General features: G+C 44.8%; 1 protein-coding gene across 4 annotated transcripts; it reads left to right on the top strand.

Moving 5' to 3' along the window:
- The first annotated feature begins 3305 nt into the window (after positions 1-3305).
- On the top strand, positions 3306-24318 carry LOC110525415 (protein FAM219A). 4 transcript variants are annotated; one of them, XM_021605495.3, is made up of 6 exons: positions 3306-3896; positions 5243-5345; positions 6581-6683; positions 6922-7002; positions 11156-11210; positions 22637-24318. In XM_021605495.3, exons 1-6 carry the CDS (start codon positions 3828-3830, stop codon positions 22793-22795), a joined length of 570 nt encoding a protein of 189 aa, XP_021461170.1. In that variant the 5' UTR covers positions 3306-3827; the 3' UTR covers positions 22796-24318. The 4 variants fall into 4 exon arrangements, with proteins under 4 accessions (XP_021461170.1, XP_021461167.1, XP_021461169.1 ...); XM_021605492.3 differs by having other exon boundaries at positions 3633-3896; positions 11156-11231; XM_021605494.3 differs by having other exon boundaries at positions 3635-3896; positions 5228-5345.
- Positions 24319-24442: the final 124 nt, after the last annotated feature.

Raw genomic sequence — 24442 nt, 5'->3', positions numbered from 1 at the left:
AAACTCATGATATCAAACACATGGTTTGATACTATTCCATTCACTCCATTCAAGACATTATTATAATCTGTCCTCCCCTCAGCAGCCTCCTGTGGTTTCACTAGATCAGCATGTTTTTCAGAGAGGAGTCTCTCCACAGCTGTCCCCTCAACCACCTCTACTACAGTCTGCTCTTTAGCTGCTTGCAGCCTGTCTCTCTCTCTCTGTCTGTCTCTCTCTGTCAAAATGTTTCAGGTGACTTCACCAATTATGTCTGAAAGGTGCTCAACCAACTTGAGTAGAGGTGCAACCTAAAAATGTGCAAACATCATTGGACTGGAAAAGGCGCAACACTCGCTCACCATAAAAACTTTTTTTTTAAAATTAGGTTTAAAAGATTGACTTTCGGCCAATAATGGCCTCCTTCAGAATTATCACAAAGGGAATGGTGAAGTTCATATAGAGCTTAGGGAAAACAATTAGGGACAAAACTCTCTTCAGCTGGTGATGCTAATGAGAGACGGCGGTAGATTGTAGGTTGGTGCTCAGGGTTGTGGGGTAATATGGTCAATGTCTCCACCTAGTGATGAAATACAGAACTGGAATCTGTAAAAAAAAAAAAAAACTAGAAAACTGGGCAAGCTTTTTTCCACTATAGTATGTGTAATTGTTGTACAACGATTACTATATAATACATGTTTAATATGTTGGATATTGGAAAATATAGGTAAAGGTTTTAAGGAGATATTCATTGTTTAGGCTAGAGGAGGAAATGTAAAATAAAATCCAATGTGGGATTGAGCTCCTACAAATGAAAGATCTTAATTTGAGCCAGTTTGCTAAAAATAAAGTTCTCCTGCAACAGGGTGATCAAATTAAGATCCTACATCTGTACCACCAAAATAGCGACTTGAGTTAATGTGATATGTCCCACCATGTTTTAAGCACAAAAGGCTGAAATTTCCCTCACGCAAAGAAGCACTAAGGTCTTATGGAGGACAGTTCACTTTACTGTCACAAATTTGAAATGACGTGTTCCGACCTGAACCCTGAAAATCGGACCTTCTCTGTTGGGGTTAGAAGAAACTGCCAATTCTCCACCACTCACTCATATCAAAATGGTAAGCTTGCATCCATGGCATCCCTCCAGGATTGGGAAAGGAGTACATAAGCCAGTAGGATTGGTGGTGTTTACTCATTCAGTTCTCCAATTGACCCATCCTGGTGGAGATTTAAGAGCTGGACTCAACATGGTATTACATAACACGTTGAGAATATATTGTAAAAGCAGAATGCCTAATAAACAGAGGACCGCACAATAATCTGCCTCTCCATCTGCAACGCTGGAGGCGTTGCATAACCTACATCCAGGTAGAGAAGCTGGGATGAAGTCACTGAAGATAGAGGTCAGTGTGTGTGTGTGTGTGTGTGTGTGTGTGTGTGTGTGTGTGTGTGTGTGTGTGTGTGTGTGTGTGTGTGTGTGTGTGTGTGTGTGTGTGTGCGTGTGTGTGTGTGTGTGTGTGTGTGTGTGTGTGTGTGTGTGTGTGTGTGTGTGTGTGTGTGTGTGTGTGTGTGCGTGTGTGTGTGCGTGTGTGTGTTATTGAAAGATAATGAGGCATGGGAAACAGAGTAGTGGAAGTGAATAATGAATGAGTCACCATGCAGCACTAAGGTTCTAATCACATCACATCTGCATAGTGGGTGGCATTGAGATTCCCAGAGATAGATAACCATTCTGAAATTGGGTTTATCAAGCCAATTCACAACCGCAAATCACTATGATTCAACATAATGTTCTCTGAGAATGATATAGTCTAATTCTGGAAAGAGCAGAAAGAATTCTGCCAACAGATTACAAAATAAAACAAGTATGCAAAATGGTGTACCTGCATGCGATGTGTGTGTGTGTGTGTGTGTGTGTGTGTGTGTGTGTGTGTGTGTGCGTGCGTGCGTGCGTGCGTGCGTGCGTGCGTGCGTGCGTGTGTGTGTGTGTGTGTGTGTGTAGAAGGCTTATTAACTAATTGCTATGAGTTGACTGTGTATCCTCCAGTAACGGTGATTCATTTGTAAATCAGGAGTTGCTGGAGCACATGAACATGAGACACTGAATGACCTGCAGAGCTCAGAGGTCCTGAAATATTAATGAGCGTTGAAAACATGCATGCACAGTTGTTTTTTTTACAAAGATGCCATGAATGCACATTAAAATACGTCATAGACTTACCTATGAAAATTATTTCTGAACAGATTGAAGATATACTATAGGTATCCCAGGATCCCAGGCCTGAGTGACAATGGCCAAAGCAGATCTGGGACCAGTCTAATTCAGCAATTTACGGCACCTACAGTAGTGACGCACACTAATGAGACGCACACTCTATGGTAACTATACAGTATATGGAAGGAGTCCTAATAGAACGTAATATTGGATATAATATATAATGGACAGTTACCATGAGTCACAACCGGCTGGCTAGTGGACAGAGCCGCACCTGTAGTGACAGCCATGTTTCCTTATGCTATTGTTCCCATTGCCCTTTCCCCCACGAATGTTGAATTGTAAACTGATAGGGAATACATTTGAAGATTTTTAACTACATGGATTCCATGTGTTTGATGCCATGTGTTTGATGCCACAATGCTTTGGGTCAATATGAGGACCATAAACCTACCACAGCCTCTGCTGTCTTTAGTTTGTCTCATTGCCCCCAGTTGACTATTATCACAAAACCTATGTTTGTAGCGCCATCTGCTGGTTCATACTGGCCAAGACAACTGGCCCTTGAAATTATAATAAAAAAAATATATTATCGTCTTCGTTAGTATTGATTAGTTTGCAGTTAGTACATGATATTGCTGCTCTCTGCTGTAATGGCAACGACAACATGTTGTTTTAATTGGGGAGAATAGGCAGCCTATAATAGATGTGATCCGACAAAGAATTAGGCCTAAATATGTTTATAAAAAAACACTTCGTTTTTATTTAAAAACAAGTATAAAAATGTCATATTAGAGAAGAGGTCTGGCACCCCTCTGAGTCTGGTTCATCTTTAGGTTTTTCCTAAGGAGTTTATCCTGGCCACTGTGCTTCTGCTTATGCATTGCTTTCTCTTTGGGGTTTAGGCCAAATATATGTTATTTACTTTGTGACAACTACTGATATAAAAAGGGATTTCTAAAATATATTTTGTCTTTTTTTTAAAATATATATATATAGCCTATATTTAAGCGTCAAGGCACGATGGGTGTGGTATATGGCCAATAAACCACTGCTAAGGGCTGTTCTTATCACGACACAACTCGGAGTGCCTGGATACAGCCCTTAGCCGTGGTATATTAGCCATATACCACAAACAACCGAGGTGCCTTATTGATATTATAAACTGGTTACCAACGTAATTAGAGCAGTAAAAAAACATGTTTTGTCATAACGGTGGAATAAGGTCTGATATGCCCCGGCTGTCAGCTAATCAGCATTCAGGGCTCGAACCACTCAGTTTATAAATAGTAGTATCTTTATTGGAGTTATGCCATAAAGAATCACTGGTCCACATTGTCAGGCCATTGTGGAACAGGTTTATGCTCATTCTCGGACGGCAGTAAGGCGGGCGAGACCATTATGGGCGAGACCGATTAACGGATCCGTACCCGGAAGTGGGTGGTTGAGTCACCGACTGGTCACTACAGATACTGCCTGCTGGGATGAGGCAAAGAACCGGAGAATCGCAGAGATTGATAGAAATCTGAGAAACCGAAAATCTCAGCCATAATTGATCACACTAAAACACACGGCGCTGCCGTATTATTAATGACCTTGGCATAAACGGTAGAAATAACACCTCGCCAAAATGATGGAAGAGATACCGGTAGATAGATTTCAGGTGCCTAGCGCTGTTCAGGCGGAGATGCAGCCGCTTGTAAGTGGGATGTTTTTTTATAGGCTACAACTTGTGATGATAAATTCATGCATTGGCTAATACAGTATGTTCCTATACTGTTAGACTAGGCTACTACATTTTTGACGCTATCAATTTTGCCTGTAATGTATTGTTGAATTTCGATATTGGCCTGGTGTTAATTTGTTGCATTTTGTTTTAGCTGTCTGATAAATGTAGAAAATGTCGCATTATTGGTAGGCAACCATAAGGTCACGAGAGTATGCCTGGCTTTATGGCGATGAGAAGCGAATTTAAGACGACCTTGATCAATATCCGTTTTTCAAGTGATCGAGCTGCGTAGTGAGCATCGGTGATGCTTGGCGAAAACAACCATCCCAACCTCGCAAAGCCATCCGCTCTTGGGACAAACAAATGAGACAAAGCCTGTCATTGCAAAAATCGTAGGTAGTGGATTGGCATGTATGTAACAGATCATCTTATTATTTAATTGTTTGCTATGTATGAATATTACAAAGCAATTGGCTGGCCTATCGGAGCGAGTAAGGCCTAGCCCCCCTTCGATTACTTCATCATGCGGTGACTGCGTGGAGCGGTACCCTCCGCGGCAGCATATGGCGTTTCACTCAGAATCAAACCCGCTCGTTGCATCAGATGCTGTAGGCATATAGTTAGTGTTGTGTCTCAGTAGACCATGTTAGTTTGCTGTATCGAGTTCGTTTTTCAAGTCCATGGGTGGGCAATCATTTTGGCTTAAGGGCCACATCTAAGATTTAAAAATTCAGTGGAGGGCCACCATTTTTTCCTGAGCAATTTGTTAATCAGAAGCAATTTGCGGGCCTGAAAAGGGGAAGTTATTTTAAAACGTATAGGTCCATTATAATTTCTACATACTTGATGTCTAGTTTTAGACATTCAAGAGTGGTCTTCCTTATTTACTCAAACCTCCCTCGGGCCAGATTGAATGGCCTGAAGGGCCGGATTTGGTCCATGGGTCATATGTTGCCCACCCCTGCTTTGGTGGAACCTATCTGGAATACCATGATTCAGCGAAAGTGTTTGTCTGTATCTGCAGTGGCGTCGCTTTTGGGAGTTGTGAGTGTAATGTGTGTCATGGCAGTCAATGAATGAACTGTGTACAATTAAGATGTGACAACCTGACAACCTTTGATGTGTGTGTAAAGTGCATATGTGTGTGTGAGCCGGACAGGAAATCTCACAAGTATATTTTTCTAATACAGTAGCAATAGGCCTATTGTATTTACTAGCCTATACATAATGATAATGTGATATAAACATCCCAGAACGTGAGTCGTGTGACACCAATCTCTCACTACTGTGATACAATTTAGAACCTCTCTCTCCAGGACCCGGCATCGTCCACGGCTTCTTCGGAGGCAGACTCAGACACGAGGGAGGGCGAGCCAGTCACTATTAACTACAAGCCTTCTCCTCTGCAGATGAAGATAGGTGAGCGTAAGAGGTCTCAGCAGAACCTAGTACCTCTGTTTATTTCAGCACCTTGGACAGTGGTCACATGTCTGGAGAGTAATACAAAGATGTTGTGGGGAGAAATACAAGGTACTGTAGAAGGGAGAAATACAAGGTACTGTAGAAGGGAGAAATACAAGGTACTGTAGAAGGGAGAAATACAAGGTACTGTAGAAGGGAGAAATACAAGGTACTGTAGAAGGGAGAAATACAAGGTACTGTAGAAGGGAGCAATACAAGGTACTGTAGAAGGGAGAAATACAAGGTACTGTAGAAGGGAGCAATACAAGGTACTGTAGAAGGGAGCAATACAAGGTACTGTAGAAGGGAGAAATACAAGGTACTGTAGAAGGGAACAATACAATGGCTAGGTTTAGTGTCAAGGCTTAAAAGGCATACATACCTGTATAAACACATTGAAACACCTCATTGGGATGACCAGAAAATGACATGGTAAAATAATGACTCAATTTAACAATTTTGTAAAAAGCCATGTCTTTGATGAGCAAACCCTACTCATGATCCCCTTTTAACAAATGTTCCCATAACATCTGGGATGAGGGAGGGAGTCACTGTTACTGTTGGATGGCCCTAGTCCCGCACACCAGATATTTCCTTGCCAAGCCCAGAAGGTCTGTTATATCAAAACCTCAAACTAGCAAGCTGCAGTCATTAGCCTGACTTATGTACCCCCTATTCCCATCCATATGCTTGTGTGAGGCAACATGAAGATTTTAGAAAATGTATTTGTGGTCTTTCTTTTTTATGAGGAAAGTTTTCCCACAAGTGCGACACATCACCCACAGATTAGGATACTACCATTATTTTTTGTCTATGTGAAGCTTCGCCCTTTAGTTAGAAGGTAGCTAACTAGCTACCATTTATATTTTTCTATTTGGAACCACGCCTTGTAGGTCTAGTAATGTGATTTGCTAAGCTGTAAAGCTGTAAATTCACTCAGAAAGTTGACTCAGTAAGTTAATTAGGGCCAGAATTGAGTCGTTCTTGCACCAGGTGTGAATGTGCTGTGTGTGTATAGTCTGGGGATGTGGTGATGGCCTTGGTCTGTCATCTTTGACACATCTCTGACTCAAAACCAGATGACCAGTTGAATGGTGTCAGGAGACTGGTTATCTGAGAGCTGCCACGGCAGGATTGTGTCTGTGGCCCTCTATATTTGTCAATCCTCTGATGTCACATCTTGTGATGTGCAGAGAAACAGCGAGAGCTGGCCAGGAAGGGATCACTGAAGAATGGCAATGCAGGAAGTCCAGTGAACCAGCAGCCCAAGAAGAACAATGTCATGGCCAGAACACGGTGAGAGCTGACCTCGGTCCTGACTAGGGCCTCCTCCCTTTTGGCCCTTCATTCATTGTTTTCTTTCTCTCTACAGTATGTCCCTCTTCACTGGTATCTACAACCCCTCCCATTTCTTTCACTCTCACTCACTCTCTTCCTCCTGGTCTGTTCTACCACTTCCTTCTTGTGTTCTCACTATCCTGCTCACCTCTACCTTTTCCCTCTTTTTCACTCACTCCCTCTCTCCTCTCCACAGGCTGGTGGTGCCCAATAAGGGCTACTCCTCCTTAGACCAGAGCCCTGATGAGAAGCCCCTGGTGGCCCTAGATACAGACAGGTAGGTGATATCGTACACACATAATGTCACGTGTCCACCATCACCCTTTACTATCAGACCTGCCAACCTGGATACAGTATTTAGGTTATCAAATCAAATTTTATTTGTCACATGCGCCAAATACAACAGGTAGACCTTACCGTGAAATGCTTACTTACAAGCCCTTAACCAACAATGCAGTTAATAAAATATTGACTAAATATATAAAAAATCATCAATCAAAAAGTAACACAAGACATTTACATAACAATAACTAGGCTATATACAGGGGGTACCGGTACCGAGTCAATGTGCGGGGGTACAGGTTAGTCGAGGTCATTTGTAAAGTGACTATGCGTAGATAATAAACAGCGAGTAGCAGCAGTGTATAAAAAAAAAGGGGGGTTCAATGTAAATAGTCCGGGTAGCCATCTGATTAGTTTAGTTGTTCAGCAGTCTTATGGCTTGGGGGTAGAAGCTGTTAAAGAGCATTTTGGTCCTAGACTTGGCGTTCCGGTACTGCTTGCTGTGCGGTAGCAGCTTGGCCCCAGTGAAGTACAGGGCAATACGCACTACCCTCTGTAGTGCCTTGCGGTCAGATGCCGAGCAGTTGCCATACCAGGCGGTGATGCAACCGGTCAAGATGCTCTCGATGGTGCAGCTGTAGAACTTTTTGAGGATCTGGGGTCCCATGCCAAATCTTTTCCCTTCTCCCGAGGGGGAAAAAGTGTTGTCGTGCCCTCTTCACAACTGTCTTGGTGTGTTTTGATAGTTTGTTGGTGATGTGGACACCAAGGAACTTGAAACTCTTGACCCGCTCCACTTCAGTCCCATCAATGTTAATGGGGGCTTGTTCGGCCCTCCTTTGCTTGTAGTCCTCAATCAGCTCCTTCATCTTGCTCACATTGAGGGAGATGTTTTTGTCCTTGCACCACACTGCCAGGTCTCTGACCTCCCTATAGGCTCTCATTGTTGTCGGTGATCAGGCTGTTGTTTCGCAAACTTAATGATGGTGTTGGAGTTGTGCTTGGCCATGTACTGGACATTTACTCCTGCGGTGCTGACCTGTTGCACCCTCAACAACCACTGTGATTATTATTATTTGACCCTGCTGGTCATCTATGAACATTTGAACCTCTTGGCCATGTTCTGTTATAATCTCCACCCGGCACAACCAGAAGAGGACTGGCCACCCCTCATAGCCTGGTTCCTCTCTAGGTTTCTTCCTAGGTTCTGGCCTTACTGGGAGTTTTTCCCTAGCCACAGTGCTTCAACACCTGCATTGCTTGCTGTTTGGGGTTTTAGGCTGGGTTTCTGTACAGCACTTTGTGACATCAGCTGATGTAAGAAGGGCTTTATGAATACATTTGATTGATTGATGTAGTCGTGGGTGAACAGGGAGTACAGGAGGGAACTAAGCATGCACCCCTGAGGTGCCCCAGTGTTGAGGATCAGCGTGGAATATGTGTTGTTGCCTACTCTTACCACCTGGGCGTGGCCCATCAGGAAGTCCAGGATCCAGTTGCAGAGGGAGGTGTTTAGTCCCAGGGTCCTTAGTTTAGTAATGAGGTTTGTGGGCACTATGGTCTTGAACGCTGAGCTACAGTCAATTAACAGCATTCTCACATAGGTGTTCCTTTTGTTCACGTGGGAAAGGGCAGTGTAGAGTGCGATCATTTAGGCAGGTTACCTTCACTTTCTTGGGCACAGGGACTATGGTGGTCTGCTTGACACATGTAGGTATTACAGACTCGGCCAGGGGGAGGTTGAAAATGTCAGTGAAGACACTTGCCAGTTGGTCCGCGCATGCTTTGAGTAAACGTCCTGGTAATCCGTCTGGCCCTGCGGCTTTGTAAATGTTGACCTGTTTAAAGGTCTTGCTTACATCGGCTACAGAGAGCGTGATCACACAGCTTCAGTGTTGTTTGCCTCAAAGCGAGCATAAAAAGCATCTAGCTCGTCTGGTAGCCTCACATCACTGGGCAGCTCGCAGTTGGGTATCCCTTTGTAGTCCATAATAGTTTTCAAGCCCTGCCACACCTGACGAGCGTCAGAGCGGGTGTAGTAGGATTCAATCTTAGTCCTGTATTGACGCTTTGCCTGTTTGATGGTTTGTCTGAGGGCATAGCAGTATTTCTTATAAGCGTCTGGATTAATGTCCCGCTCCTTGAAAGCGGCAGCTCGAGCCTTTAGCTTGGTGTGGATGTTGCCTGTAATCCATGGTTTCTGGTTGGGAAATGTACACTGCTGTACAAAAGTTTAGGGTCACTTGTTTTTGAAAGAAAATCACATTTTTTGTCCATTAAAATAACATCAAATTGATCAGAAATACAGAAATACAGTGTAGACATTAGCTACCACAACATGCCAATTGAACACAGGAGTGATGGTTGCTGATAATGGGCCTCTGTATGCCTTTGTAGATATTACATTACAAATCAGCTGTTTCCAGCTACAATAGTAATTTACAACATTAACAATGTCTACACTGTATTTCGGATCAATTTGATGTTATTTTAATGGACCAAAAATTTAGTGTATTCACTGTGGGGACGATGTTGTCGATACACTTGTTGATGAAGCTGGTGACTGCGGTAGTATACTCCTCAATGCCATTGGATGAATCCCGGAACATATTCCAGTCTGTGCTAGCAAAACAGTCCTGTAGCGTAGTATCCGCGTCATCTGACCACTTCCGTATTGAGCGAGTCACTGGTACTTCCTGCTTTAGTTTTTGCTTGTACGCAGGAATCAGGAGGATATAATTATGGTCAGATTTGCCAAATGGAGGGCAGGGGAGAGCTTTGTATGCATCTCTGTGTGTGGAGTTAAGGTGGTCTAGAGTTTTTTTTTCTCCTCTGGTTGCACGTGACATTTGCCTGCATTAAAGTCCACGGCCACTAGGAGCGTCGCTTCTGGATGAGCGTTTTCTTGTTTGCTTATGGCCTTATAAAGCTTGTTGAATGCGGTCTTAGTGCCAGCATCGGTTTATGGTGGTAAATAGACGGCTACGAATGATATAGATGTGAACTCTCTTGGTAGATAGGGTGATCCACAGCTTATCAATATGTATTCTAACTCAGGTGAGCAATATCGCGAGACTTCTTTAATATTAGACATTGCGCACCAGTAGTTATTGACAAATAGACACACACCCCCACATCTCGTCTTTGTCATGTATTGTCATGTTGTGTCTTTCTGTCCTTTCCTTTCACCCTGTCTCCCTCTGCTGGTCGTATTAGGTTACCTTTTCTCCCCCGCTTTCCCCCAGCTGTTCCTTGTCTCCTCCTAACTACCCATTCACCCCGTTTCCCACCTGTTCCCTTTTTCCCTCTGATTAGGTCCCTATATCTCTCTCTGTTTCTGCTCCTGTCTTTGTCGGATTCTTGTTTGTTGTGTTTCATGCCTGAACCAGACTATCGTCATGTTTGCTGTAACCTTGTCCTGTCCTGTCGGAATCTGCCGGTCTGTCTGAACCTACCTATGTTTGGTTATTAAAGAAGCTCTGTTAAGTTAATTCGCTTTTGGGTCCTCATTCACTCACCGTGACAGTCTTAGCAGACATAGCTTCTCTGTCCTGCCGAAACATGGAGAAGCCAGCCAGCTCTATATTATCTGTGTCGTCATTCAGCTAAGTCTCTGTGAAACATAAGATATTACAGTTTTTAATGTCACGTTGGTAGGATAGTCTTAATCGTAGATCGTCCAGTTTGTTTTCCAATGATTGCACATTGACCAATAATACCGAGGGTAGTGGTGGTTTACTCACTCGTCGACAAATTCTCACAAGGCACCCAGACCTGTGCACCCTGTATTTCCGTCTTTTCTTCACGCGAATGACTGGATGAGGTTCTGGTCTCCGGGAAGCAGTATATCCTTTGCGTTGGACTCATTAAAGAAAAAATCTTCGACCAGTTTGAGGTGAGTAATCGCTGTTTTGATGTCCAGAAGCTCTTTTTGGTCATAAGAGACGGTAGCAGCTACATTATGTAGAAAATGAGTTACAAACAACGCGAAAAAACAAAACTAAATAGAACAGTTGGTTAGGAGCCCGTAAAACTGCAGCCTTACCATTCGGCGCCATTGTGACAGGCATGAGGTGAATGTACATATAAGATCAACAGTGATGACATGAATCTATGTAAATGACCATCCACTTCCCTTTATGTTGCAGTGACGATGACTTCGACATGTCCAGATATTCCTCATCTGGATACTCCTCAGCCGAGGTGAGATGTGTGAGGGACCAGGTACCTATGCACTCTGGGTAACACTACCTAAGCCCGGAACAGATACAACAGCCGACATAAGGAGAAACGAGACAAGACAAAACTAACCCGTTTTAGAATGTTTTGTTGTAGAGCAGCTGCCTAAAGAAGGGGCATTCAGATCAAAAAGACAATACATGTGGTTGCGACCGTTTCCACTGTGATGGTGCCTCTTTACAATGTATTTAGTTTTTATTTATTTAACCATTATTTAACAAGGAAAGTCAATTAAGAACAAATTCTTATTTACAATGATGGCCTACCCCGGCCAAACCCTAACCCGGACAACGCTGGGCCAATTGTGCGTCGCCCTATGGGACTCCCAATCACGGCCGGTTGTGATACAGCCTGGACCACAATGACTGATGTACTTTGAAACAAAGCTGCCTCTGGTTGTAACAAGTTGTTGTAGCAAATTAGTGAAATTAAATGCATGTACCAGAAACAGGGTGGACTTTCGTGACTTGTCAGAGAAATATCAGCAAGTAAGGATAGCTAACTGCAGCAAAATAGCTGTCTGGTAGGCTAGCTAGCTAACGGCTTGGCTAAACACAGAACATCTGCACACTGTTAAATGGACACGTCTCTTCTTTAGCTAATATTTTAGATATTGAATCTTAGAAACTCCAGCAGCTGACATGAGATTTTCTAAAACTAGATCAAGCAAACCTCAAACTGCATAAAAACTGTCTTGTCTCGTCTCAGCTGTTGTATCTGTACTGGACTTTACAGTCATGCCTGGCCATTGCTACTCATCCCCACCACACTCACAATCTTCATGTTCTCTCCCTTCGCAAACCTCATTACAGTAAATGCAGATTACTGTTGGATAAAATCTCAGGCTACCTTTATTCATGTAAGGTCACCACAACTGACCCATTCTCAAAACCACTTACATTACATATTTTAGCCTTATGTCTTTGTCATTAAACCATTTAGCTACTGTAACAAGACTGTCTTCAAAAGCCTGATATGATTGCTGAATTAAGTAAACTTCAACAACTTATGATAAAACAGTGATTATGGCTTTCACAGTGTAACAATATGACTAGCATTCAGTTACATGGGTACTCCTTGAAGACTACTTATCTGAGAATACTCATCTGGGAGTCTAGGCCTCTCTGATTCCTCCTGGTCATTATTGTGTAATACAAGTGAAAATAAAAGCAAGGTCAGTTGATAAAAAAGGGGTGTAGGCGATGGTCAGGCATGTTACTAAGGGGTGTAGGGGATCATCAGTCATGTTACTTAGGGATTTCACCGTGTGAAAAGCCTTTAGTTACATGGGTACTCCTTGAAGACTCTACTTAATAGTCTTAAGTCTATGGTAGAGTTTCTGCAGCCCCAGTAATGTGACATTTCCCTACACCCTCTAGTAACATGACTGACCATCCCCTACACCCTCTAGTAACATGACTGACCATCCCCTACACCCTCTAGTAACATGACTGACCATCCCCTACACCCTCTAGTAACATGACGGACCATCCCCTACACCCTCTAGTAACATCACTGACCATCCCCTACACCCTCTAGTAACATGACTAACCATCCCCTACACCCTCTAGTAACATGACTGACCATCCCCTACACCCTCTAGTAACATGACTGACCATCCCCTACACCCTCTAGTAACATGACTGACCATCCCCTACAACACCTTAGTAACATGACTGACCATCCCCTACACCCTCTGGTAACATGATTGACCATCACCTACACCCTCTAGTAACATGACTGACCATCCCCTACATCCTCTAGTAACATGACTGACCATCCCCTACACCCTCTAGTAACATGACTGACCATCCCCTACAATACCTTAGTAACATGACTGACCATCCCCTACACCCTCTGGTAACATGATTGACCATCACCTACACCCTCTAGTAACATGACTGACCATCCCCTACACCCTCTAGAAACATGACTGACCATCCCCTACACCCTCTAGTAACATGACTGACCATCCCCTACACCCTCTAGTAACATGACTGACCATCCCCTACACCCTCTAGTAACATGACTAACCATCCCCTACACCCTCTAGTAACATGACTGACCATCCCCTACACCCTCTAGTAACATGGCTGACCATCCCCTACAACACCTTAGTAACATGACTGACCATCCCCTACAACACGTTAGTAACATGACTGACCATCCCCTACACCCTCTAGTAACATGACTGACCATCCCCTACACCCTCTAGTAACATGACTGACCATCCCCTACAACACCTTAGTAACATGACTGACCATCCCCTACAACACGTTAGTAACATGACTGACCATCCCCTACACCCTCTAGTAACATGACTGACCATCCCCTACACCCTCTAGTAACATGACTGACCATCCCCTACAATACCTTAGTAACATGACTGACCATCCCCTACACCCTCTGGTAACATGATTGACCATCACCTACACCCTCTAGTAACATGACTGACCATCCCCTACATCCTCTAGTAACATGACTGACCATCCCCTACACCCTCTAGTAACATGACTGACCATCCCCTACACCCTCTGGTAACATGACTGACCATCCCCTACACCCTCTAGTAACATGACTGACCATCCCCTACAATACCTTAGTAACATGACTGACCATCCCCTACACCCTCTGGTAACATGATTGACCATCACCTACACCGTCTAGTAACATGACTGACCATCCCCTACACCCTCTAGAAACATGACTGACCATCCCCTACACCCTCTAGTAACATGACTGACCATCCCCTACACCCTCTAGTAACATGACTGACCATCCCCTACACCCTCTAGTAACATGACTAACCATCCCCTACACCCTCTAGTAACATGACTGACCATCCCCTACACCCTCTAGTAACATGGCTGACCATCCCCTACAACACCTTAGTAACATGACTGACCATCCCCTACAACACGTTAGTAACATGACTGACCATCCCCTACACCCTCTAGTAACATGACTGACCATCCCCTACACCCTCTAGTAACATGACTGACCATCCCCTACAACACCTTAGTAACATGACTGACCATCCCCTACAACACGTTAGTAACATGACTGACCATCCCCTACACCCTCTAGTAACATGACTGACCATCCCCTACACCCTCTAGTAACATGACTGACCATCCCCTACAATACCTTAGTAACATGACTGACCATCCCCTACACCCTCTGGTAACATGATTGACCATCACCTACACCCTCTAGTAACATGACTGACCATCCCCTACATCCTCTAGTAACATGACTAACCATCCCCTACACCCTCTAGTAACATGACTGACCATCCCCTACACCCTCTAGTAACATGACTGACCATCCCCTACACCCTCTAGTAACATGACTGACCATCCCCTACAACACCTTAGTAACATGACTGACCATCCCCTACAACACGTTAGTAACATGACTGACCATCCCCTACACCCTCTAGTAACATGACTGACCATCCCCTACACCCTCTAGTAACATGACTGACCATCCCCTACAACACCTTAGTAACATGACTGACCATCCCCTACAACACGTTAGTAACATGACTGACCATCCCCTACACCCTCTAGTAACATGACTGACCATCCCCTACACCCTCTAGTAACATGACTGACCATCCCCTACAATACCTTAGTAACATGACTGACCATCCCCTACACCCTCTGGTAACATGATTGACCATCACCTACACCCTCTAGTAACATGACTGACCATCCCCTACATCCTCTAGTAACATGACTGACCATCCCCTACACCCTCTAGTAACATGACTGACCATCCCCTACAATACCTTAGTAACATGACTGACCATCCCCTACACCCTCTGGTAACATGACTGACCATCCCCTACACCCTCTAGTAACATGACTGACCATCCCCTACAATACCTTAGTAACATGACTGACCATCCCCTACACCCTCTGGTAACATGATTGACCATCACCTACACCCTCTAGTAACATGACTGACCATCCCCTACACCCTCTAGAAACATGACTGACCATCCCCTACACCCTCTAGTAACATGACTGACCATCCCCTACACCCTCTAGTAACATGACTGACCATCCCCTACACCCTCTAGTAACATGACTAACCATCCCCTACACCCTCTAGTAACATGACTGACCATCCCCTACAACACCTTAGTAACATGACTGACCATCCCCTACAACACGTTAGTAACATGACTGACCATCCCCTACACCCTCTAGTAACATGACTGACCATCCCCTACACCCTCTAGTAACATGACTGACCATCCCCTACAATACCTTAGTAACATGACTGACCATCCCCTACACCCTCTGGTAACATGATTGACCATCACCTACACCCTCTAGTAACATGACTGACCATCCCCTACATCCTCTAGTAACATGACTGACCATCCCCTACACCCTCTAGTAACATGACTGACCATCCCCTACACCCTCTGGTAACATGACTGACCATCCCCTACACCCTCTAGTAACATGACTGACCATCCCCTACAATACCTTAGTAACATGACTGACCATCCCCTACACCCTCTGGTAACATGATTGACCATCACCTACACCGTCTAGTAACATGACTGACCATCCCCTACACCCTCTAGAAACATGACTGACCATCCCCTACACCCTCTAGTAACATGACTGACCATCCCCTACACCCTCTAGTAACATGACTGACCATCCCCTACACCCTCTAGTAACATGACTAACCATCCCCTACACCCTCTAGTAACATGACTGACCATCCCCTACACCCTCTAGTAACATGGCTGACCATCCCCTACAACACCTTAGTAACATGACTGACCATCCCCTACAACACGTTAGTAACATGACTGACCATCCCCTACACCCTCTAGTAACATGACTGACCATCCCCTACACCCTCTAGTAACATGACTGACCATCCCCTACAACACCTTAGTAACATGACTGACCATCCCCTACAACACGTTAGTAACATGACTGACCATCCCCTACACCCTCTAGTAACATGACTGACCATCCCCTACACCCTCTAGTAACATGACTGACCATCCCCTACAATACCTTAGTAACATGACTGACCATCCCCTACACCCTCTGGTAACATGATTGACCATCACCTACACCCTCTAGTAACATGACTGACCATCCCCTACATCCTCTAGTAACATGACTAACCATCCCCTACACCCTCTAGTAACATGACTGACCATCCCCTACACCCTCTAGTAACATGACTGACCATCCCCTACACCCTCTAGTAACATGACTGACCATCCCCTACAACACCTTAGTAACATGACTGACCATCCCCTACAACACGTTAGTAACATGACTGACCATCCCCTACACCCTCTAGTAACATGACTGACCATCCCCTACACCCTCTAGTAACATGACTGACCATCCCCTACAACACCTTAGTAACATGACTGACCATCCCCTACAACACGTTAGTAACATGACTGACCATCCCCTACACCCTCTAGTAACATGACTGACCATCCCCTACACCCTCTAGTAACATGACTGACCATCCCCTACAATACCTTAGTAACATGACTGACCATCCCCTACACCCTCTGGTAACATGATTGACCATCACCTACACCCTCTAGTAACATGACTGACCATCCCCTACATCCTCTAGTAACATGACTGACCATCCCCTACACCCTCTAGTAACATGACTGACCATCCCCTACAATACCTTAGTAACATGACTGACCATCCCCTACACCCTCTGGTAACATGACTGACCATCCCCTACACCCTCTAGTAACATGACTGACCATCCCCTACAATACCTTAGTAACATGACTGACCATCCCCTACACCCTCTGGTAACATGATTGACCATCACCTACACCCTCTAGTAACATGACTGACCATCCCCTACACCCTCTAGAAACATGACTGACCATCCCCTACACCCTCTAGTAACATGACTGACCATCCCCTACACCCTCTAGTAACATGACTGACCATCCCCTACACCCTCTAGTAACATGACTAACCATCCCCTACACCCTCTAGTAACATGACTGACCATCCCCTACACCCTCTAGTAACATGGCTGACCATCCCCTACAACACCTTAGTAACATGACTGACCATCCCCTACAACACGTTAGTAACATGACTGACCATCCCCTACACCCTCTAGTAACATGACTGACCATCCCCTACACCCTCTAGTAACATGACTGACCATCCCCTACAACACCTTAGTAACATGACTGACCATCCCCTACAACACGTTAGTAACATGACTGACCATCCCCTACACCCTCTAGTAACATGACTGACCATCCCCTACACCCTCTAGTAACATGACTGACCATCCCCTACAATACCTTAGTAACATGACTGACCATCCCATACACCCTCTGGTAACATGATTGACCATCACCTACACCCTCTAGTAACATGACTGACCATCCCCTACATCCTCTAGTAACATGACTGACCATCCCCTACACCCTCTAGTAACATGACTGACCATCCCCTACAATACCTTAGTAACATGACTGACCATCCCCTACACCCTCTGGTAACATGATTGACCATCACCTACACCCTCTAGTAACATGACTGACCATCCCCTACACCCTCTAGTAACATGACTGACCATCCCCTACACCCTCTAGTAACATGGCTGACCATCCCCTACACCCTCTAGTAACATGACTGACCATCCCCTACACCCTCTAGTAACATGACTGACCATCCCCTACATCCTCTAGTAACATGACTGACCATCCCCTACACCCTCTAGTAACATGACTGACCATCCCCTACACCTTCTAGTAACTTTACTGACCATCCCCTACACCCTCTAGTAACATGACTGACCATCCCCTACACCCTCTAGTAACATGACTGACCATCCCCTACAATACCTTAGTAACATGGCTGACCATCCCCTACACCCTCTGGTAACATGATTGACCATCACCTACACCCTCTAGTAGCATGACTGACCATCCCCTACACCCTCTAGTAACATGACTGACCATCCCCTACACCCTCTGGTAACATGATTGACCATCCCCTACACCCTCTAGTAGCATGACTGACCATCCCCTACACCCTCTAGTAACATTACTGACCATCCCCTACACGCTCTAGTAACATGACTGACCATCCCCTACACCCTCTAGTAATATGACTAACCATCCCCTACACCCTCTAGTAACATGACTGACCATCCCCTACACCCTCTAGTAACATGACTGACCATCCCCTACAATACCTTAGTAACATGACTGACCATCCCCTACACCCTCTGGTAACATGATTGACCATCACCTACACCCTCTAGTAACATGACTGACCATCCCCTACACCCTCTGGTAACATGATTGACCATCACCTACACCCTCTAGTAACATGGCTGACCATCCCATACACCCTCTAGTAACATGACTGACCATCCCCTACAACACCTTAGTAACATGACTGACCATCCCCTATAACACCTTAGTAACATGACTGACCATTCCCTACAACACCTTAGTAACAACTGACCATCCCCTACACCCTCTAGTAACATGACTGACCATCCCCTACACCCTCTAGTAACATGACTGACCATCCCCTACACCCTCTAGTAACATGACTGACCATCCCCTACACCCTATAGTAACATGACTAACCATCCCCTACACCCTCTAGTAACATGACTGACCATCCCCTACACCCTCTAGTAATATGATTAACCATCCCCTACACCCTCTAGTAACATGACTGACCATCCCCTACACCCTCTAGTAACATGACTGACCATCCCCTACAATACCTTAGTAACATGACTGACCATCCCCTACACCCTCTGGTAACATGATTGACCATCACCTACACCCTCTAGTAACATGACTGACCATCCCCTACACCCTCTGGTAACATGATTGACCATCACCTACACCCTCTAGTAACATGGCTGACCATCCCATACACCCTCTAGTAACATGACTGACCATCCCCTACAACACCTTAGTAACATGACTGACCATCCCCTATAACACCTTAGTAACATGACTGACCATTCCCTACAACACCTTAGTAACAACTGACCATCCCCTACACCCTCTAGTAACATGACTGACCATCCCCTACACCCTCTAGTAACATGACTGACCATCCCCTACACCCTCTAGTAACATGACTGACCATCCCCTACACCCTCTAGTAACATGACTAACCATCCCCTACACCCTCTAGTAACATGACTGACCATCCCCTACACCCTCTAGTAACATGACTCACCACCCCCTACACCCTCTAGTAACATGACTGACCATCCCCTACAACACCTTAGTAACATGACTGACCATCCCCTACAATACCTTAGTAACATGACTGACCATCCCCTACACCCTTTGGTAACATGATTGACCATCACCTACACCCTCTAGTAACATGACTGACCATCCCCTACATCCTCTAGTAACATGACTGACCATCCCCTACACCCTCTAGTAACATGACTGACCATCCCCTACACCCTCTGTAACATGACTGACCATCCCCTACACCCTCTAGTAACATGACTAACCATCCCCTACACCCTCTAGTAACATGACTGACCATCCCCTACACCCTCTAGTAACATGACTGACCATCCCCTACATCCTCTAGTAACATGGCTGACCATCCCCTACACCCACTAGTAACATGACTGACCATCCCCTACACCCTCTAGTAACATGACTGACCATCCCCTACAACACCTTAGTAACATGACTTACCATCCCCTACAACATCTTGGTAACAACTGACCATCCCCTACACCCTCTAGTAACATGACTGACCATCCCCTACACCCTCTAGTAACATGACTGACCATCCCCTACACCCTCTAGTAACATGACTGACCATACCCTACACCCTCTAGTAACATGACTAACCATCCCCTACACCCTCTAGTAACATGACTGACCATCCCCTACACCCTCTAGTAACATGACTGACCACCCCCTACACCCTCTAGTAACATGACTGACCATCCCCTACAACACCTTAGTAACATGACTGACCATCCCCTATAACACCTTAGTAACATGACTGACCATCCCCTACACCCTCTAGTAACATGACTGACCATCCCCTACACCCTCTAGTAACATGACTGACCATCCCCTACAATACCTTAGTAACATGACTGACCATCCCCTACACCCTCTGGTAACATGATTGACCATCACCTACACCCTCTAGTAACATGACTGACCATCCCCTACACCCTCTAGTAACATGACTGACCATCACCTACACCCTCTAGTAACATGACTGACCATCCCCTACACCCTCTAGTAACATGACTGACCATCCCCTACACCCTCTAGTAACTTTACTGACCATCCCCTACACCCTCTAGTAACATGACTGACCATCCCCTACATCCTCTATTAACATGACTGACCATCCCCTACACCCTCTAGTAACATGACTGACCATCCCCTACACCCTCTAGTAACATGACTGACCATACCCTACACCCTCTAGTAACATGACTAACCATCCCCTACACCCTCTAGTAACATGACTGACCATCCCCTACACCCTCTAGTAACATGACTGACCACCCCCTACACCCTCTAGTAACATGACTGACCATCCCCTACAACACCTTAGTAACATGACTGACCATCCCCTATAACACCTTAGTAACATGACTGACCATCCCCTACACCCTCTAGTAACATGACTGACCATCCCCTACACCCTCTAGTAACATGACTGACCATCCCCTACAATACCTTAGTAACATGACTGACCATCCCCTACACCCTCTAGTAACATGACTGACAATCACCTACACCCTCTAGTAACATGACTGACCATCCCCTACACCCTCTAGTAACATGACTGACCATCCCCTACACCCTCTAGTAACTTTACTGACCATCCCCTACACCCTCTAGTAACATGACTGACCATCCCCTACATCCTCTAGTAACATGACTGACCATCCCCTACACCCTCTGGTAACATTACTGACCATCCCCTACACCCTCTAGTAACATGACTGACCATCCCCTACAACACCTTAGTAACATGACTGACCATCCCCTATACCACCTTAGTAACATGACTGACCATCCCCTACACCCTCTAGTAACATGACTGACCATCCCCTACAATACCTTAGTAACATGACTGACCATCCCCTACACCCTCTGGTAACATGATTGACCATCACCTACACCCTCTAGTAACATGACTGACCATCCCCTACATCCTCTAGTAACATGGCTGACCATCCCCTACACCCACTAGTAACATTACTGACCATCCCCTACACCCTCTAGTAACATGACTGACCATCCCCTACAACACCTTAGTAACATGACTGACCATCCCCTACAACACCTTAGTAACAACTGACCATCCCCTACACCCTCTAGTAACATGACTGACCATCCCCTACACCCTCTAGTAACATGACTGACCATCCCCTACACCCTCTAGTAACATGACTAACCATCCCCTACACCCTCTAGTAACATGACTGACCATCCCCTACACCCTCTAGTAACATGACTGACCATCCCCTACAACACCTTAGTAACATGACTGACCATCCCCTATAACACCTTAGTAACATGACTGACCATCCCCTACATCCTCTAGTAACATGGCTGACCATCCCCTACACCCACTAGTAACATTACTGACCATCCCCTACACCCTCTAGTAACATGACTGACCATCCCCTACAACACCTTAGTAACATGACTGACCATCCCCTACAACACCTTAGTAACAACTGACCATCCCCTACACCCTCTAGTAACATGACTGACCATCCCCTACATCCTCTAGTAACATGACTGACCATCCCCTACACCCTCTAGTAACATGACTGACCATCCCCTACACCCTCTAGTAACATGACTGACCATCCCCTACACCCTCTAGTAACATGACTGACCATCCCCTACAATACCTTAGTAACATGACTGACCATCCCCTACACCCTTTGGTAACATGATTGACCATCACCTACACCCTCTAGTAACATGACTGACCATCCCCTACATCCTCTAGTAACATGACTGACCATCCCCTACACCCTGTAGTAACATGACTGACCATCCCCTACAACACCTTAGTAACATGACTGACCATCCCCTACAACACCTTAGTAACATGGCTGACCCTCCCCTACGACCCCTTAGAACATAACTGACCATCCCCTACGACCCCTATTAACATGACTGACCATCCCCTACAACACCTTAGTAACCCGACTGACCATCCCCAACGACCCCTTAAAACATAACTGACCATACCCTACGACCCCTAGTAACACGACTGACCATCCCCTACACCCCTTAGTAACATGACTGACCATACCTTATACCCCCTAGTCACATGTTCATATGTCCACCCTTGCAGCAAATCAACCAGGACCTGAATATCCAGCTGTTGAAGGATGGTTACCGGCTGGACGAGATCCCTGACGACGAAGACCTGGACCTGATCCTGCCCAAATCTGTCAACCCCACCTGCATGTGCTGCCAAGCCACCTCCTCCACCGCCTGTCAAATCCAGTAGCCCACACATCTGCTGTGAGTTTACTCTGCCATTAGAGCGGCGACAGAGAGCATTGATAGAATATGATAATTATATGAAAACAAATAATCAACTTATCGGGCAGAAAGTTAAATGTAAAAAGAAAAAATAGAAAAAAAGGAAAATTAAGACAAACAAAAAAAATGTTAAAATACGACTAACAGTGATTACTTCCTCCTATGGTAGGACATGCACTTCTGTTTGTGTTTGAGATCTGGGAGGAGACACACTAGTCTAGGCCTCTCTGATGCCTCTTCCTGGTCAATATTGTGTAATACAAGCAAAAATAAAAACAAGGTCATTTGATTTAAAATATAATTTTCACGTCCCTAAATAGGAAATATTATCTTAACTGCTGGTGATAAAGCTGCTCTGCTTACTTGACTTTGTCATATTTATTGTGTTTTATTTAGTTCATTTTTGTAGTTATATACTTTTTATTTAAAGGATCTGTATGATTGTATGGGGGTGTGTTGTAAAGATGAATATCTGGTATCTGATACTGTAATTTGGTCCTGAAAGCAGGGTTGTCTAGCACCGGCCTGTCTAGCAGATACATTCAGTCTACCTTGACACTCTTGCCCTGTTTCTTATTGTACTGGTTGGAGGTATTTATGGTTTTTAGGAATGAATGCATTGCAAAGGGATGACATTCATGATGAGCACCTACTGTAAAGGGATTGGGAAATGTATCTGAATTGGCTGTTTGTTCCCACATCTTACACACTCTGCTACTTTGTCCATTCTTCATTGATTTATCACTTTTGAATGTGTTATTCTTGCACATTTGAGTTTGTTTGGGTTCTAAGGTAATATGTGTATGGTGATTAAGGTGATTGCTAATCTGCGATGACCCTTATTCAAGAGGATGATACAGCACTCTGTATCATTGGACTCATTCTACAACGCAATACTTTTCCAGTTTGCTTACACAATTCACCCCAGTAGAGGCCAAAGGGAACAAGTGGTTTTGTTAAGTAAAAGTATAAGCCAACTTTTAGATAGCTTTTTGGATACAGGCTGTTGACATCCTACCATGCCCCTCCCACAATGTGTCTAACTAACCACTCCTGCTATCTTGATTGGCACAATCATTCTAAATAGTGTCAATAGAGCAGACACGCAGCAGGGGGTGGGATGCAGTTTATTTTCCTCTCGTGATTGGTTGGAAAGTGATCAAAGGATCATAAGTATCATTAACTTTGAGTACTAATCCCTCACTGAGTCCTTCACTCGACCACTTCAGAGTTGATTTGCGATTAGAGTATGCCTTAAAGTAAAGAATATTCAAACAAAATGTGTGTATTTATTGCCAGTCTCATGACCTAATGTATTTTAAAGGGATTTGCAGTATGAATGTACGCATTTAATTTTTTTCATTTAGACAGGTGATTATTATTATTTATTTTACTATTGTGTTCTCATGTAGACACTTACATTCTAGTATTTAACAATGTTACTGTCCTGTGTAGTGTATAACATCAATAAACACAAAGCCAACTGAACCTGCTTGGGGTGTCTACTGCATACTGGGGAATTTTTCTAAATGCATTTCTGTAGCCAGGTGCATTGATAATGTAGCAAAAACTCTCACAGGGTGACGGCAGGTACTAAGTTCATTAGCAATCT

Source organism: Oncorhynchus mykiss, chromosome 6, assembly GCF_057628025.1.
Source record: "Oncorhynchus mykiss isolate SJ-2025 chromosome 6, ASM5762802v1, whole genome shotgun sequence".
Lineage (NCBI taxonomy): Eukaryota > Metazoa > Chordata > Actinopteri > Salmoniformes > Salmonidae > Oncorhynchus > Oncorhynchus mykiss.
This window is presented reverse-complemented; position numbering and strand designations above follow the sequence as displayed.